This window comes from Aythya marila (assembly GCF_965140915.1).
Source record: "Aythya marila genome assembly, chromosome: 20".
NCBI classification, from domain to species: domain Eukaryota; kingdom Metazoa; phylum Chordata; class Aves; order Anseriformes; family Anatidae; genus Aythya; species Aythya marila.
The window spans coordinates 604331-622704 of NC_139061.1; the positions used below are offsets into that span (position 1 = coordinate 604331).

The window sequence follows — 18374 nt, forward strand, 5'->3', positions numbered from 1 at the left end:
GATGATTCATTCTTATCTTTCAAAATTTTTGTCTTATTTTTGATTATTCTTCTGGGTTTAATTTATATAATTTTGCACTTGTTCCATCTTTCCTGGTAGAATGAAGAGTCAGTTCATAGTGTGGCAGAAGTAATCATTTCAAGTCCCCCAGTGACTTGGACAGGATGGAGGTGCCTGCTTCTGCACTGAAGAAGGCAAGACCATGTGTAGGCATTTGGCTTACTGGTGGAAGAAAAGGAAGGATAGATATGTGCTCTTCATTTTCGCACTAAGATATGTTTTAAGTACTTCACCACTGGTAGAGGTGTTCAGATATATGTACGCTCTAAGTCAGTACTTAATTTTCTTTTCGGTAAATTGATGGGCTTCTGAAAAAGCTTGTCTGAGCCTAAAAATTTGGCTACTTAAACTGAATTTAAAACAGAGTACTCTTATTTTCTGAATATAGCTTTACCTGGCACAAGTGCCTTATGTAGGATGTTTTTTTTTCTTTTTTTTTTTTTTTCTTTTTTTTTCCACATTGTGATCATGAGCATTGTCTTTTGAAATAATCCTGACTGATGTTCAAAGAAGTAAATTCTTGCTTCTACCTTCCTGTTTGCCCACTGAAGTGCAGCCCTTTTTCCTACTGATCCACCTTGTTCTGTGCAACTGCCTTGTTCTTTGTCCAGTGTTTTTCATCCACAATTATGAACAGAGATTTTATTTTAATTTCCAAATCATTGATGATCTGACAAGTTTTTAATTATACTAATAATGTTATTAAGCAATTTGAAATGGGATACAACTTTGGTTTTCCTTGATACAAATTTTGGCAAGTACCTGAAATGGCACTTACTCAACTATGTCACTTTAAAATAAGGTTGCAATTTTTTTTTAATTTTTTATAAATATCATGTCTTCACTCCTGCCAAATCTACAGATTCTGATGGTTGGTTACTGCTTATGGTTTTGTATAGTGCTATGACAAATGCATGCAGCCTTCTTCTGCACACTTATGGTCAGCAGTTCATAACGCATATTCTGAAAATACAGGGCACTCACAGAGAAATTGCATGCAAGCCCACAGGTCCACCAGGCAGACATGCTTATTTTGACCTTTGCATACTCTGCAAACACATGTTGGCAAAATGACACATCTCTGGCTTTCTAAACCAGCAGACACGTCAACCAAAAGGAAAAAAGAAGCCAAATTTCACCATCATCTTATACCTTCATAAAATTAAGATGTTCCCTTTCACCTTGCAGAAAAGAAATGTGTGCCTTTATTCTTTTTCCCTTTTTACTGTTTCCCCCCCCCCCCCCCAATTTTATTTATTTATTTATTTTATTTTTTTCAAAAAGGAAGTACACATTTACCAAAAAGGGATAGAGGTGTGTGCACCTTTCTTAATTCAGGAAAGTAAACCAGCAGATATTTCCTCTTGGCTCAACCTGGTCCCAAGTTCTCCCTTTTTCGCCACACCCAGCTCAGACCCAGCTGATTTCTGCCCTGCTGCAGATGTTATAAATGACTGGCTAGTTTCCCAGTGTTTTGAACTCTGCAGAGATGGAAGGTAAGATCAGTGCTTTTTAATCTTAAGTCTGTATTTAACCAGTTTGGTATTTCTGGTGTGGGTATTGATGCATTCCTTAACTGAGCCCAAGGAGATGAGGACACAGAGTAGAGCATTAGGAGCTGGTGTCTCTACTTACTTCTCCCAGCATACCTGAAATACATATATTTTGAGAAGTGAGAAAAACGAGTTTTCCTCCCTCACATAGCAATACACGGCAGTAAAAGACTGCAAGGAATAAGCAGCTGTCAATCCCTGTGAAGAATTTCCCTAGGCTGCAAATACAAATAGCCTGGCTCATGATGAGAATTTCACCAGTTCCTCCAAATTTTATCTTTATTTCCTGTTCTAAACTGTTAAAATATTGACTAAATGGCTTTATATATATACATAATTACAACCTTTTTGTTAAGTAATTCCTTCCAAGGAAGTCATTCTGCTACTGTATATATAAAGTCTGGAGGACCAGTGCTAGATTTGCCTCCTCATCAGTAACAAGACTGAGAAGGGGAAGAGAGGGCAGGCTGACCATGAATTTATGGAGTCTCCTTCACACCAGCCACCTGCAACGGACCCTCCCAATCTCCGTACAGTGGGACACTGCCCTCTTCCAATACACTTTCCTGACAACCCTTGTCACTGAAGGTTGAACTGTATTTTGCTATCTCCTTGGCAATTACTCAGTGCAATTTATTAAATGTCCTACATCACAGGTACAGCCTTGTGTCCCACCAAGACCTGCAGCTACTGTCTTTGCAAGTCAGAATCCCACCTACAAACCTGATCAGAGGGGTTCTGTATTTTATTCCTGGGTCATGAAAGAAATACTCCAACCAAACAAGGCCTGTCAATCCCTTCTGATGGTTCAGGGAAGCTCTGCCCATTCATTTATGTGAACTGAGAATTATTATGTTTTGTTTCTCTCTAGGCATAAAACTGATAGTAACTCTGCAAGGAGTAATCATCACCTTCTGCTTAGTTGGGCCATTGGACTCCTCATTAAATCGTAAGTTTGTTTTCCTCCTGCTGATATTGTGCTTGAAAAAATGTGATGTTTTATTGGCCATTTGAGTCAAAACTCAGTCAGTCTGATTTCCTAGTTAGTCATAGCTCCAATATAAGTTTGAAATACCCTTCATTTCATTGCCCACTGACAATGAAATCAATGCCTAAGAAGCTTGTCTTGTTGGGTCTTCTGAGGGCGTGAGTATCATTTTATGACAGTAAAACTGGTCACAGACCATATATTTGGCTTCTTCCATGTTATATCTTAAGTGAATGTCCCTTCTTAAGGGGAAGAATAACTTCAAAAAGAAGGGTGAAAATTAACTCTCTAAAGATGTCCCAAAGCCAACAGAGTCAAGTATGACATGGATAATAAGCTATCACTTTATAGTCACTTACTGTCCTATAACTTTCATGACCTTAGTGATGGGACAAAGCAGGTGAACAGGAGGAACAGACAAATCTGTCAAAGTAGTGCTAAAAACATAGTGAGAATTGCAAGTAAAGTGAGTCAATGTGCCCCAGCACCCAGAGATAGAGTGGGATGTGTAGCTCCTGGTGTGCACTACAAAGTATCAAAGTATCCTCAATTTCTGCCTTTTTTGAGTAGAGCACTTGGAAGTGCTATCAGACTCATCTCTCCTGAGCACCATAAATGAAGCCAGGCAGCTGGTGGATTCAGCATACTTACGTGCCCGAAAAAGGTGAGTCTTTTTTTGCACAACAGCTTCAACATTATAAGGCAATAAGAGGAAATATATTTGTTCTTCTCTCCAGTGTGTGTCTATTAAGGAGACACCTTTATCTAAGGACTCTCCCTGTTACAGTTGAAGAGGTCCTTTTCCTCAGTATGGCTGGATCTGGTGTCTAGTGGTATGAGCATGCTGTTTCTGTGTCACTAAAGTTAAAGGGAGTCAAAAACCAGGAACTGGTTTATACCATTTGTATTGTCCCCGAAAGCCAGTTCCAGGCAGCAGGCTGTTTTGGGGACGAGTCCCTTTTTCTACAAAAGATTCCTGGGGCCAGGAACAGAAGCAGCATATCCAAGGCAGTTTCTGTTCACAGAATATATATTAGGACATCCTAAATGTAAAGTTTTATCCAGTGACTGAATAACTCAGTTTTCCACAGATTTTTTTTTTCTAGCTTTTCATATAGTTTAACAGGACTCATTGTGACAAGGATGTAAAGCAAACTTGAAAGGGATTACAATGACTTGTTTTCCAAAATTTACCTAAGATAGAGATATGCAAACCTGATGAGTAGTCAGTTATGACTAAGTACACCAGCCCTGCAGGGCAGAAGATGTCACTTCATGGGGCTCTTTCCTGTTCAGTTTAAAGCAAAAACTAGAGGAAAAAGTTGCCAGCTCCATGGATTTCCTGAAGCACTTAAAGGAGCCTGTAGGAAGAACCAGATGTGCAGTCCGTGCTGCTGACTATTTGGAAACTACCTTGAAACTCCTCAAAGGAAAGCTGCAGCTGCTTGGGAAGGGGAGATTCAATGTTACAGGTAATGTGGTTTAGTCCAAAATATCTTGCCAACAGCAGAAAAGCTATCACAGCAGGCACATTAGAGAGCAGCTCTGCCATGATCCAAACAACTGGTTATAAAGCCCTTCCCTACAGAAACAAAGCTGGTTCTGTTTGACTTTATGGTCCTGGGTGAGTAGACTCTGTAAGTAGTGGAAAGATAAAGTGTGTTCAGAGGCAGACCCAGACCACCTGGTGTATTAATCATCAGTTTGGCACTGCCTCTTTCAACTCATATCTTTGATGATTAAAAAAAAACAAAACCTAGAGTGAATGGGGTAGTAACAAGGTTGCTAAGAATAAGTAGAATAAATCTGCGACAAACCATGCTGAATGTCAAGAGACTCTAGCCTCCAAGGACAGAAGCACATCTACATGCTCATGATTTTGTTCCCAGTCAAATGTAAAACTTTGCTGGTGATGATGGTCTCCAAATCTCCTGGAAAGTTATTCCATGCCATCCCAGCTTTCCTTGCCCAGAGATGACAAAAGGTTTTAGGGATCAAATTAACAATGGAAACACAGCTGTTATATTTCCACAGTCCTGACTCAGATCACAGCTAGTGTGCCTCTAGTCAACCCAGCCTTGCCTGTGCTAGAGAATATAAAGGACATACAGATGAGCAATTTCTCATCTATTCTGCCTGAACGTTTCTGAGATATCAACCAAACGGGGCTCTTCAAATTATTGCAGTGGTCCTGACTGTATTCCTTGTTTTATTCCCAATGGATTAATTCCTAGAACAAATAAAACAATTGTCATGTGACCTTGCTGATGTTGGAGGTACATTGTGTCACAGCTGAGGAGTGTGAACCAGCCATCTGGAGTCTTTGAGCTGAGCACAGCTGCTAAAGCACAGGCTGCAATGCCAGGTAATTGGCAGCTGCAACATGCCCACCATCAAGCTGATGCTGACAATTTGCTGGTGCAAAGAAGTTCTTGTTTAAGACAACTTCACTAGTGCTGAGCTCTGTGGTGTCATCCTTTCCTACTAAGCCTCACAGCCTTACCACTATTCTCATAGTATCTCACATCTCCTCTTCTTTTTTTTTTTTTTTTTTGTAGTTACTAGACTTAGTAAGAGCAGAGTAATTCTGGATGAGCTAATGGTCTGTGGCACAGAGAGACAGACAGGCAGAAGTTATTATGAGGAAACCAGTTACTGCATATCAGCTGGTACTCAGCAACTTTTTGCGTATGTGTTCTTAGGCCAATAAATGCCATGTGATAAATGTCTGTAATAGAACAGGGATAAGTGAAGACCTGCATTTGGTCAGATGAATCATAAGCTGAACTTCAATGTAACTACCCCTAAGTAACTTCAGGAAAGCTGTCAACTCTAGACACCAAAAGTCAGTGCATGAACCTTCTCCATTTGTGATTCATCTTCAGAGAAAATTCACTGAGCTTGTTAAAGCCATTGTACAAGTTTAAATCCCTGAGAAGAAGTGTTATCTGGTGGGAGTTAGTTGCTGACATTTTCAGCATAGACCCACTGTTTCCCATGCCAAGATTCTCGCGTTGCTGAGAGATGAAGTAGGCAGATATTGGTAACAGAATGGCAGAAAATGCATTCTTCTTGTGGAATACAGTTTAAATCAGAGGAAGTTTTAAATAACATTTGATGTTGGTGCAGTGGATGCTGACCTTACTAGGGATACAGAAATTTCAAGCATTAACTTAGAATACCAAAAAGATACAATAAGAGTGAATGTTATTTTGCATGGTTTCTTTTGCAGACCTCCTAGACAGAAAACAGAAGGAGATGATTTCCAGAGAAACTGGCTGTGACTATCATTCTATTAAATGCCCAGAGGATGATATTTACCGGACCATTACTGGAGAGTGTAACAACAGGTAGGATCTGTGTGTGGGCAAGGAGTTTCCAGTTTATGCATTGACTTGGTTAGAAATCTTAAAGTCATTTGTGTACCTTTCAAAAGGACAAGAAGAGTGAAATATCTGTTGTTTTTTGTTTGTTTGTTTTTTAATTATTATTATTATTTTTTAGTGATGCCAGTATCAGATGTTTCATTTCTACTTATACCTGGCAGGAAAAAAGACATGTCTTGAAAATTTTGCATATAAGTCCACTGCTCTCCATACATTGCTTTGGCTGAAGGAAAGGAATTCCTGGGGTGGGGAAGGTCAAAAGTTGAGGAAAGAATATTTGGGGACTATGGAATCCTACCACACTCTCTGTTTGAGGTCCCAGAAAACCTCCCCTTCCTCCTTTGTAATACTAGTAATATTGATTTTCCCAGCCTTAGGGAGACTCCAAGTTTTGAACCTGATGAGTGTTGATTATAAAAAATTTTTAACTTCAGATTTCTTGGACATACTACCTAAAAAATATTTTTAAAAACATAGGTCTCATGGGTCCTGCGAATATAAATAATCCTTGTTTGTTATACTCCACTAAGAATTATGGCACATGAGACTAATTTTAGTGCCTGGTTTGTATAAACACATCTTTATAACTCTCAGCATATCTGTGGCTATCCAAGTACATACTCTTATTTGCTTCCCATTCTTATGCATCAAAAGACTTTCATTCTTGGCTTTTTAGCTCTGCATAGCACGATACTTTAAGCTGGAAAAAAGAGTTTTTCACTTTTCTGGGCATTCTTACTTCCTGGTTCAAACCTAGGATCATACTTTGGTTTGTTTCTCCTTGATAGCTTTTTGTTTGTTTTTGTTTGGTTGGGATTTTTGATGAGCAGAAAATTTCTAGCTTGATACTTGGAAAGCAAAGCATACTGTCCTGGTCTACCACAGATTTGCTGCCTGATGTGCTAACTCCACACCCCAGATATGATTGGACATCACAGCTCTATATGACCTGTGCGGGGAGCTCATACTCAGTGCTGGCATTATGGTTAATCTGTACTTTCACTCCATCCACAGAGGCTTCAGCACCCAAAGAGCAGCTATGCCCATGCTGTTTCTTAGGCTCACGGTAGGGTTGTCTTCTGGCTTCCTAATCCAGTGAGATAACAAGATACTCAGTAACAAAGGCACTCTGTGTTATATAAAGATCATTTAAAATGGATTTTGCTCAGCCTGAGATGCACACCATGAGATAGTGCTTGAATACTCTGCAAAAATTTCCTGTAAGGACAATAATAGCAATCAAAACAAGCTGTGGTGGTAATGGGCTCTGTACCGATTTATTTATTTTGTAATTGCTTCAGCTATAGTGTGGCATTTGTTCTAGGGCATGCTCTAATTTCACAGCACGTTGGTGTGAATTCTGGGTATACTACCCCTTTTTCAGTATAGACAGGTATTACTCTGTGTTTATTGATTTAAAAGCTTATACACAGACAGTTGATGTGCATAAGCTGATATTCAGTAACTATCTTCATCAAAATAGCCTGTTTTACTGTGTCCCTAGAGTCACAGATCATTAGCTCAACCAGTATTATTGTTCTTCTGAACAAGTTTTACTAATGTTATTGATAACGTAGTTATAGTGTAGAAATGTATAACCTACCTCCTTTCAAGATTGCCTAGTTAACTGAAGTTAACCTTGAGTTTAGTAACTGAGTGATTTCAAAGGATGTTTGGGGAAAAAATCTGATGCTTCATAGCTCCCTACAAGGAATTTGCTTTTAGTGTTTCAAGTCACAACCAGGACTAACTCTCTTATTGTGCCAAGTCAGCTGAGGAAACCTGTCTTCAAAACTGGTAGGCACACAGATAAGTTTAAGAATGCTCTCACCTTGCAACTATTCATTTGTACTGCAAATAGGGCCCATGACATATTGGACTATAGAAGGAGGAGGAGGAACATGACGTGCAGATAGAGGGTCCAGTTTTGGATAGTCCATAATTCATGAGGGATGCAAAAAAAACTAGTGAGGATTTAGCAGAGGACTTTCAGGAATATCAGGGGCCTAGAGCACATGGCCCCTGAGAAGGGGTGAAGGAAGCTAGGCTTCTGTAGTTTGGCTAGGAGGAGGCCAAAAGCAGATCTAGTATCTGCATCAGCTATTTGAAGTGTAGTTACTAAACAATGGAGTCAAATTCTTCTAATTAATGTGGGAAAATATACTTACTATAACTGCAGATAGCACTTTGAGCTGTTCATGCTGGACAAGGGGAAAACTTCCCGAAGGAGCAGCCTTGGGACTGGTCCCCACTGAGGTGAGAGACCTTCATCCTTTGGTGGAGGATCTTCATCCTTTGAGGCTTCCAAGCCTCAACTGGACAAAGCATGGCCACCCTGATAATTGATGATGGCCTTACTGTGAGACTGTGATTTTGTGTGAGCAAGGTGCTAGAGAGATATAAATTCCAAATAAAATTAATTTAATGTCATGAGGAATCTTATTTTTTTAAAAAGTTTATTTAGATAAACTTCAATAAATAAACTTAGAAAAAAATAAGAAAAGATTCCTCATGACATTATATTAATTTTATTTGGAATTTATAATAATAATCAGTCATAATCTTGGTATTGTTTACTTCTCAGTGTTTTCTGGCTATCACCTTCGTTACTGGAATAATCAGACATGGATTAAAGGCCTGGAAAGCATTTGTCTACATGCCTGAAATAATTAAATTATCTATGAAATAATACCAGTGTTTGCATTTCTTCTTGTGATGTTCCAGAAAGCATTCTCATTTTGGGGCCTCCAACCATGCATTTGTTCGCTGGCTCCCAGCGGCATATGAAGATGGAGTGTCTGTTCCCAGAGGAGTAAGTGAAGGAAAGCTTTACAATGGATTTCCACTCCCACTGGTGAGAACAGTTACTCTTGTCTGAGTAATAGTAGTGAACGTTGCCCTCAGGAAGCAGAAAGTTATTCACTTTCATCAGAAGTGAAACAATGACAACACCTAGAGTGTAAATTGGCTGCTAAATCAGGTACTAACTTAGAGATTGTTTTCTGAAATGAAGTTGTGGCATGGGCTCATGTGTTTGTCAGAGACAGAGATGAGAAACAATGACGCAAGTACTTCACTAAGCAAAGCCAGGGCAACATCAAAATACTTTCAGAAGTGTGCATTTTCGGGTTTGGTGCAGACAGCACCAGGGTGTACTCAGATACAACAGGATTTTTATACATGCAAGGAGGCTTGGCTGTTCCTAAGCCATCTTGTCTTTATGGGTATGTGCACATACCTCACATTGAGCCTGCCATGAAGTGAGGCTTGGCTGAGTGATTGTGGAGTTAAGATGGTGCTGCAAAAGGGCTGGAGGCTATAATCACATCAATTTTAGTCCAACTGAGACATGGCATGGGGCTGTTCAAAGCCATAACTAACTCTTATGAACATATCTGAGATCATCTTAGCCATGTTCTCATGGTAGGTGTTATGCTGAGAGGCAAATTCATCTTGGAACAGATAGTCCACACATGTTAATTTTGATTTTCTGCAGGTTCGAAGAGTGTCCAATGAACTTGCTCGAACAGGCAATGAGAACGTTACTCAGGATCAAGAGCTCTCTCTTTTCTTCATGCACTGGGGCCAGTGGGTCAGCCACGATATAGACTTAGCCCCTTCCAGTGGTGCAGGAGCAAACCCGGATCTTCACTGTGAGACCGACTGTACCTTCAAGTCCCCTTGCTTCCCAATCAAGGTACCATGAATTTTGTTCCATCCCATGCCACCTTAATAATAAAAAAAGCCACACAACTTTCTCTGAGGCATTGCTTACGTTTGTTTGCTTTAGTTCCCCCCTGATGACCCACGGGTGCTGAGATCAAATTCTTGTATGCCGTTCATCCAGTCAGCTTCAGTGTGCAATTCCAGGACATTTACCCGCGAGCAGATCAATGCAGTCAGCTCATTCATTGATGCCAGCATGGTGTATGGGAGCGAAGACTCTGTGGCAAAGAGTCTTAGAAATCAGACCAGCTGGATGGGTTTGTTGGCTGTGAACCAGAACTTTACTGATGCAGGGTTGGAGTTATTGCCCTTTGAGAACAAAACAAAAAGTATTTGTGTACTCACAAACAAGAGTATGAACATCCCCTGTTTTAAAGCAGGTAAGGTACATCCATGGAGTAATTTTCTCCTGGGAGCAACAGTGATATTTTAATGGTCCATAAAGCCAAAAAGGATTGTTATGGTCACTTGTCTCATGTCTCTTTATATTTGTATGAGGCGCTGCAAGACGTGAATTTATAAGGTGAAAGACAGAGACCACTCCTAAATTTAGAAAGAGTAATAACAAAACAATAATTGTTTAATTTGTTTAATTAAATAAATTATTTAAATTAAATTGTTTAAATTGTTTAATTAAATACAAAAGTGACTTTATTTTCATTTCCAGAAAGAGTTACAGCAAATCCTCCCTCACCCCCTTCAAAAGTTTAAATAACAGTTTAAAACTTCTCAGTGATCTTTTCCCTCCTACCTAGAATTCACCAGTTTTCAATTCAATAAATACTAAAAATTAAAAGCTCTTAAATTCTATTAGTAACTCCTTCATACTACATTCTAAATTTGTAATATTTAAGAATATCCCAACATATATCTGAAGACAAGTCTAGAAATTTCAATCTGAATTTTAAACAAGCCAATGACTCAAAAGGTACTGATTTAAATTGTGAAGTAGTCCAGAATAAGTACAATATTAAAACAAAACAAAAAACTAGAAATGTGAAGCTTCCAAAGGTAATGATAAGAATATAACGTGTACCCATTACATAATATTGTCACTTTCCTTCCACATGAGAAGAGCCCCTTGCTGAATGAGGAGGGACTCGGTGCTTCTTCTGTAAGCTGCCTGAGGGACTTTGCCACATCTCCTCAGTTTTCTCTCCAGCATCTCTGCTGAAAGTATATTCACAAGCCTCTCAGAGGTGTTCATAACTTGAGTGAACTGAGATAGATTTTCAAAAACAAACATTCACAGTGATACAAAGGAAGATAGTTAAAAGCCTTGAGGTACAAGAGGAAGACAGATGTTAGATTTTCACAAAATGATATGTTTACAGGTACTTCATGAACAAGTGCAATTTAGCTTAAATTGCCCAAAGCCCCCTTTCCAAGGTTTTTGGATAAATGATCTGGATTGTCTGTGATGGAAACAAATATCTGTCATGAGTGTGAGGAAGTGTGACCACAAGCATTACTGTCAGTAGCACTATTGGTTGCTGCTTGTCTATCCTAACATCAAAATCTGCAGTTGAAATAAAAAGCAGCTTACAAACTTCCTAAAATATTTTCATTTATAGGTGATAAACGGGTAACTGAAAACCTGGGACTTTCTGCTCTGCACACTGTCTTCCTCAGAGAGCACAATCGCCTGGTTACAAAGCTGGGGAAGTTAAATCCTCACTGGGATGGCGAAAAGCTTTACCAAGAGAGTCGAAAGATCGTAGTTGCCATGACTCAGGTACCAACCACTACTCACTGTTTATCACTTGCATCCTTAGAAATTGGTTTTATTCCTGTAAAAGGAGGAAAAATAGTGCTTTGCATAACTCATGGAGATATTTGTGGGAGCTGAAAACTCATGAATAAGCACAGTCCACCTGAGACAGCATGCATGTCCAGAGGTTTTGTGAAACCCACGTGTACTTTCTTTAGCAGATATGAAGATGTTCAATTCAGCTGTTCTCTTTGTCACCTTGTGTAGTAACAACAGGATGGAAATCATGGAAAATCCTCCTCCCCTTTCTCTAATGCTGCCTTTTTTTTTTTTTTTTTAAATCAATTACTTTACCTCAGCATCTCCTGCCAGACTCATATTATTGCTACAGCTTGCTTTTTTTTTTTTTTTTTTTTTTTTCTTCTCTCTCTTCCCTGACTATCTTACAATGTCTCTGCCACTGGTCTAAGATTCTATGTTCACTGAGATTCCATGTTCTCTTTGACATTGATGGCATTTCTGCTACAGCTGCTGACCCCTTGCTCTGCTTTTATACCTTTTTCAGATAATAACATACAGGGATTATCTTCCACTTGTGCTTGGAGAGGAGACTAACAGGTGGATACCCTTGTACAGTGGTTACAATGAGACTATGAATCCTACGGTATCAAATGTTTTCTCTTTGGCTTTCCGATTTGGTCATACCTCAGTACAGCCTTTTGTATCCCGTTTAGATGACAGTTTTCAGCCTATGGGTCAACTTTCCCATGTCCCTCTTCATCTGACATTTTGTGCTTCTTGGAGAATTATAACAGAAGGTAAGAACATAGGGCAGCCAGCAGTCTTGATCTGGTCCTGAAGTAGGCACTCAGGTGGAGGTACACTGGTTAGACACACAAGCCTAGACTCCAAAAACTGCTCTAGCTCTATTTACTTAATTTTTAACAGAAATTATAGTGCCATTGAGCTTGAAAGTTGCTCATGACATGTCTACCCAAGGGGCTGAAGACAAATGAGTGGTCTGCTAGATGTGGCACATCAGAACAGTCCTGCAGAACTGTCTCCAAACATATCACAAGAACATTGAACCTATACTGTACCCAGGGGAAGGAGCTCTGCCCAAAATTACATGTTGTAATACTCCAGTCACTGAATGTTATTGAGCACCCACTACATCATTGCATTCGTATTCTGAACATGCCAGTAAATAACCAGAATATGTAACAGATCAAATCTGCGTCTCAGGTGGCCTATCATCTCAGTGAGACCTGACAGTGTGAGCACTGTGCCTTCACTCAAATACTGTAGTGCTCATGCTGTTCTGGGAGGCACAAGATTCACAGTGCCAAAAATCAGTCAACCAAAATTTAGGCCAGACTAAGCAAGTTTTTTTTTTTTTTTTATAACCCCCTGTAGTTGGTAGCCATTGCCAGAGGGTGACACATCAATCCAACTGAGCTAAGACAGGATAATTGCTTTCTAGTGGTCTCTTTATGACTCTAAAGAGAATTATGGAATCCAGCTCTTATACAGCTAATGTCTGCAGGCATGAATCTTTCCAAGGAAGACAAATGTCTCCTCCAAAATGAATTATCTCACTAATTATGGAAAATATACCAAAATGTACGCATGCAGCCAGTTTTACTGTGTTTTTGTAATTCTGTCTTAATGGCTATGAAAAAGACATAGACAAACAGACATGAATTGATTTTATTTTTTTTTCATTTAATGTTCCAGTAAATATTTCTCAGTTGATAGCTAATTCTAAACAAAGTAAATTGCAGAACAAAACTTTGGATGGAACCCCGTACATCAGTGTGTGTTGGGGACTGACTGCCTAAGGAGCAGATCTGCAAAAAGGGACCTGGGGGTACCGGTTGGCAACAAGTTCATTTAAGGTTGAAGAAAGGAAGGTTGAGGGACAGGAAGGGATAGGGAATCTGGTTGCTGAAGGGGGGCCTTATCAGCTGGCCTTTGCAGATATGTACATAGGCACTAGCATATGCTGAGATGGAATTGTGGAACTACACTGCTCAGAGTAGAAAAATGATCTAATGCAGCACTGTTTCAGCTGCATAGAAGGGCCCATCAAAGCTGGAACTTGGTAAAAAGATAAGTCCTTTCCTGATTTGCAATGAATGCAGGTGGCATTGACCCTCTGATACGAGGCATGGTTGTTGATCATGCAAAACTAATGAAACAGAATCAACTGCTTGTTGAGGAGCTCCAGAACCACCTTTTTGAACAGACTGCTGTAATGGGTCTGGATCTAGCAGCCCTGAATTTGCAGCGGGGAAGAGACCATGGCCTTCCAGGTAAGGAGACACAAGTCCACAGATCCTGTGAATAAAATTCCTTTTTCTTGGTTGTTTATAGCAGCTTCATGAATGTACCAAGCTTTTTCCAAACCAATGGGGAAAAAACAAACAAACAAACAAACAAAAAAACAGTACTTTGATTTGAGGTGGAAGAATGGATAGACAGACTCAGGGAAGAAGAGTCTATTATACAGATTTTTCTCTGAGGAAGTAAGAAGAGGACAAGGGACCTGGAGAGCAAAGATGATAATTGGAATAATGTATTAAAGGGTGGAAGAAGCAGTGGTGTATTGCCAAGAAAGCGTGTGGTGTACAGAAGGTACAGACCCAAGTGACAAAATTCAGTTTTCATCTAAGCTGGACAGACCATCTGTTCTTTGCCCATCAAGACTCGTTTTATGTCTTCAGACAACCCACAACTCTGAGCAGAAGTGGTTTTTACCCATGGGGATGATCGCCTCCAGGTGCTGCAGAGGAATTGGTGTTTTTGGGATAAGCACAACAAAATGTCTTTCCTACAATTTTGATCCTAGGCATTTTGCCTCCTGCAAGAACTGGTGCATTCACCATCAGCACCAGGTAGCTCTAAGTGACAGGATGGGCTGAACTGGTAGTCATGTGTAAAGAAAACCCAAAATGTTAGTATGTGCATATAAAAACAACTTTTGAGAACATCTGTTGTGACTGTCTCTACCTAGGTAAGAATGTCTTCCAAATTCTTTAATGCCATGTGAAGAAGCAGATGTTGCTCATGACCTCAGGGGTCTGTTTAGCTTCTGAGCATAAGCAGATAGTGGGGAGACATGGGTCCTGACCAGCTTCTGCTTTTGCAGGTTACAATGCCTGGAGACGCTTCTGTGGGCTCTCCCAGCCTCAAAGTGTAGAAGAACTCTCTGAGGTGCTAGGCAACTCCAAATTGGCCAAGAAGTTCATGGACTTGTATGGGACACCAGACAATATTGACCTTTGGATTGGTGCAATTGCAGAGCCCTTCATTCCCCAGGGTAGAGTCGGGCCCCTCCTGGCCTGCATCATTGGCACCCAGTTCAGGAACCTGCGTGACGGAGACAGGTAGGTGGCTCTCCCATGGCATTTATTATGGGGAAAAATGGTTACATTTTATGCCTTGCACTGATCCAGCCCATCGCTAACACATCACTGAGTGCTCCCAGAAGGACTCACACCTTGATTTTAGCCCTAGTTGTCAAAGGGTTCTTTCTTACAGCCCAGCCATACAGACCCACGTGTCTGAGGAGCACCAGCTCCAGGCCATGGGTGATCTGCAGCAGGCTCTGCTTGAGGTGACATTTGCTCTCAACGTACAGAAGGGAGGAGGATCAGTCACTGTGTCCCAGCAACCTGGTGATGCTGTGTACCAGCAGATGAGTGTGGCAGAAGTCACACCTGGAGACACCTCTTTCCAAAGTGTTGTGCTTATGGCCTTATGAATTAAGGTGGATCTGAACTGGGATTCATCTTGGCCAGATTTCCATTTTGGGAAGTAAACAGCATCAAGTGCCTTGAAGGAGACTATAAGCTGCTTCTGTAAATATCATTGCAGATTCTGGTGGGAGAAACCAGGAGTTTTCACTCTGCAGCAGTTACGTGCACTGAAAAAAGTTTCTCTGTCGAAGGTGATCTGTGATAATACTCATATCAAAAAGTTACCCCGGGACATGTTCCAAGCCAGCACTTATCCTGAGAACTTCGTTGACTGCCATGAGATTGACATGCTCAATCTCTCAGCCTGGAAAGATGAACCTGAGAGTGGCAGGAAAGGTACTCAGGGGACTTCCTTTGTCTCTCAAAAATACTAAATCTGATCTACCTAAAGAAATAAAAGAATTAAGGTCATCATAGTGATCCTGCCCCCAGAATACAGTATGTCCATCCATTCAGCCCCACTCAGACACAACAGGAAGCGCACAAGCTGTTAGCCTACTCTTCTCATAATCCCCTCCTTAGCAGCCTAATTCTTCCTCTTCAACTTGATGGAAAATCCCTGACAGTCCAATCTGTTTTGTCCTCTGTGAATGTGTCCTTCTCTAGGAAACATTCCAAGTCAGATAAGTTATTCCAAGATATCTGGAGTCTTTCTTCATAGGAAAGGTGTCTATGAAGAAATCAATCAGAATTATCCAAACTGCTTCAAACTCTTACTCTGCTGGTCTAAGCCCCTACTTTCCTCTTGCCTTCCCCGAGGAATTACAGTATTTTAAGTTACACTATCAAATAAAAATGTGGAGGGGAATACTGTGTCCAGCAAAGACTTTTCAGCAAAGACTATTCAGTAGCCTTTTCTGCTTCATTTATAGCTTCTAATCTCGCTCTTCCAACAGGTACTGGAAACTTCTTTTGACGGCACTAAGCTGTGCATTCTGCCTGTATGTCATGTTCAACTAACTGCTGTAGTGAGCATCTGGCATGTGTTTTCTCAGAGAGGAGCTCAAGACTGAGACCACTGTTTCATTTACTGTACTGTATTTTTTTTCTCATTCTTTTGTAAAAGCTTTCTGTAATTAAATTATTCAGATAAAGTAGTGACATTTTATCACCTATTGCCTTAAAAATTTTCCGAGGTTTACAAGACTCAATTAGGTGCCTTTTGTTTTATGAATGTTTAAAAGCACAATCAAAGAAGGAATTTTCTGCTTCCCATCCTGAAGGGGAGGGAAATCTGGAAGCCAAGGTGCTTGCATGAAACAGGTTTCAAACATTGTCCTTATTTATGATCTCCTAATTACAGTAGTAGTAATTTAGCCTTCTAAATCAAATTCCTTATCCTTTGTATCTGCTCAGAATCTAGCAAGTGCATGTAACATATAATCTTTATCCCAATGTTACTTATCTCCTTGTTTTGCTAAAGAGTGTAACTTCGGGGGGGGGGGGGGGGGGGGCTGAGAGGAGAAGTGCAGTTTCTAGTTAGCAGTGAGATTTCGCTCTTGGAAGATGCTGGAGAATGGCAGCTGCATCTTGAAGCCTAGAGACAACTTTTACTTAACTCCATTGTGAAGATGTGTTTGTGCTGAGCATTAATAAAATACATTAAATGCACTCATCTGCATTTGGCATCCATTCTGGTATGTCAAACATCTGTCCCAAAATATTCTTTGACTATGGTTCATTGCTAAACTTATCAGCACAAAAAAAGCAAACTGTAAATTGACTGGTATGTAAACCACAAACATTAGGGCTAAAAATTAATCATCTGGTTAAATGATCGCTCCCAAGACTGTATTAAATCAGTAAATACCAAACATGCAAAAATTATGTTAAGTTTCCATCTCTCCTTGGCACAACCAGGAGGCAAAGAGGGGAATGGGAGCATGAAGGCAGCAGTTTAAGGTGGAATCATGCCTGAAGTTTCTGGGTGGAGCAGGTACCTCTCTGGCGAGGACTAATGAAGGAGATGCTTGTAAATTTCCATGGCTACAGCAACTGCATGCAGGCTTTGCCTAGTGGGTGTGCAGGCATGTGTGTCTCAGCCCAGAGTGCCCCACGCTTCACACTGATAGCTGCCAGGTGTGTGATTGAGCGATTGAGCATGTGGACCATGCTGCTTCATGATCCCCCAGCAGTCTGGGAACAGGGTAAGGCAGTGATGCCCTTGGGCAGAGGAGGCCAAGATGCCAGGCAAGCCAAATAAATGCAGTCCTACCAGAGGTTGGTGTTCCCCATGGTCCCCAGGACTCACCTGGCCAGGTTTCCTAGGCAGCATAGACCAGATCCAGGTCTTTTACAGCAACAGAGACCCAGACACTTCTCAGGTCCTTGCTCATAGGACTCCTTGGGGGTCTTGGAGAGCTGCGTCTCTTCCACACCATGGCTACCAGGCTGGCCCATATACAAACACAAAACACTTTTACTTTTTCAATCACAAACAGCCAATGGTAAAAATGAAGTTCAGTGCCTGAAACTCAAGCTTTTTTTTTTTTAAAAAAAAGATATTTGATAATTTGATGTCTACTGGTACTCTATTCTCCCTAACCTGCCACAGAAATTGTGTTGAGGAGATGGAGAAGACAGAGAAGAACTAGGAAGTATTCAGAAAATTCATTCTGGGAGCAGCTGCAGCTTCCAGAGTGTACTTGGATTGAAAAATATGTGTTGTATTAAAAATCACGAGATTATCATGTTATGGTAAGGGTGTCAAGCAATACCTTTCTGCTGTTCGCCTCTGAGTCCCCTGGGCACATTCCCTTCACACTTTCAAGGTCTGCCCATCTACTGAATGCAAATTCTTACTTTGCTTAATAGGCAGGCTGAAGAAAGAAAAGAAAGAAAGAAAGAAAGAAAGAAAGAAAGAAAGAAAGAAAGAAAGAAAGAAAGAAAGAAAGAAAGAAAGAAAGAAAGAAAGAAAGAAAGAGAGAAAGAGAGAAAGAGAGAGAGAAAGAGAGAAAGAGAGAAAGAGAGAAAGAGAGAAAGAGAGAGAGAAGAGAGAAAGAGAGAAAGAGAGAAAGAGAGAAAGAGAGAAAGAGAGAAAGAGAGAAAGAAGAAGAGAGAGAAAGAAAGAAGAGAAGAGAAGAGAAGAGAAGAGAAGAGAAGAGAAGAGAAGAGAAGAGAAGAGAAGAGAAGAGAAGAGAAGAGAAGAGAAGAGAAGAGAAGAGAAGAGAAGAGAAGAGAAGATACACA

At 40.4% G+C, this 18374-nt stretch overlaps 1 protein-coding gene across 1 annotated transcript; it reads left to right on the forward strand.

Annotated features, from left to right (window-relative positions):
• Window positions 1–1549: 1549 nt before the first annotated feature.
• On the forward strand, window positions 1550–15559 carry LOC309886114 (eosinophil peroxidase-like; the record flags this gene model as incomplete). Its single annotated transcript, XM_082776685.1, has 13 exons — window positions 1550–1556; window positions 2485–2562; window positions 3172–3265; window positions 3898–4073; window positions 5834–5951; window positions 8712–8841; window positions 9484–9684; window positions 9778–10093; window positions 11288–11448; window positions 11990–12242; window positions 13569–13739; window positions 14576–14813; window positions 15304–15559. 13 exons carry the CDS (start codon window positions 1550–1552, stop codon window positions 15557–15559), a joined length of 2199 nt encoding a protein of 732 aa, XP_082632811.1.
• Window positions 15560–18374: the final 2815 nt, after the last annotated feature.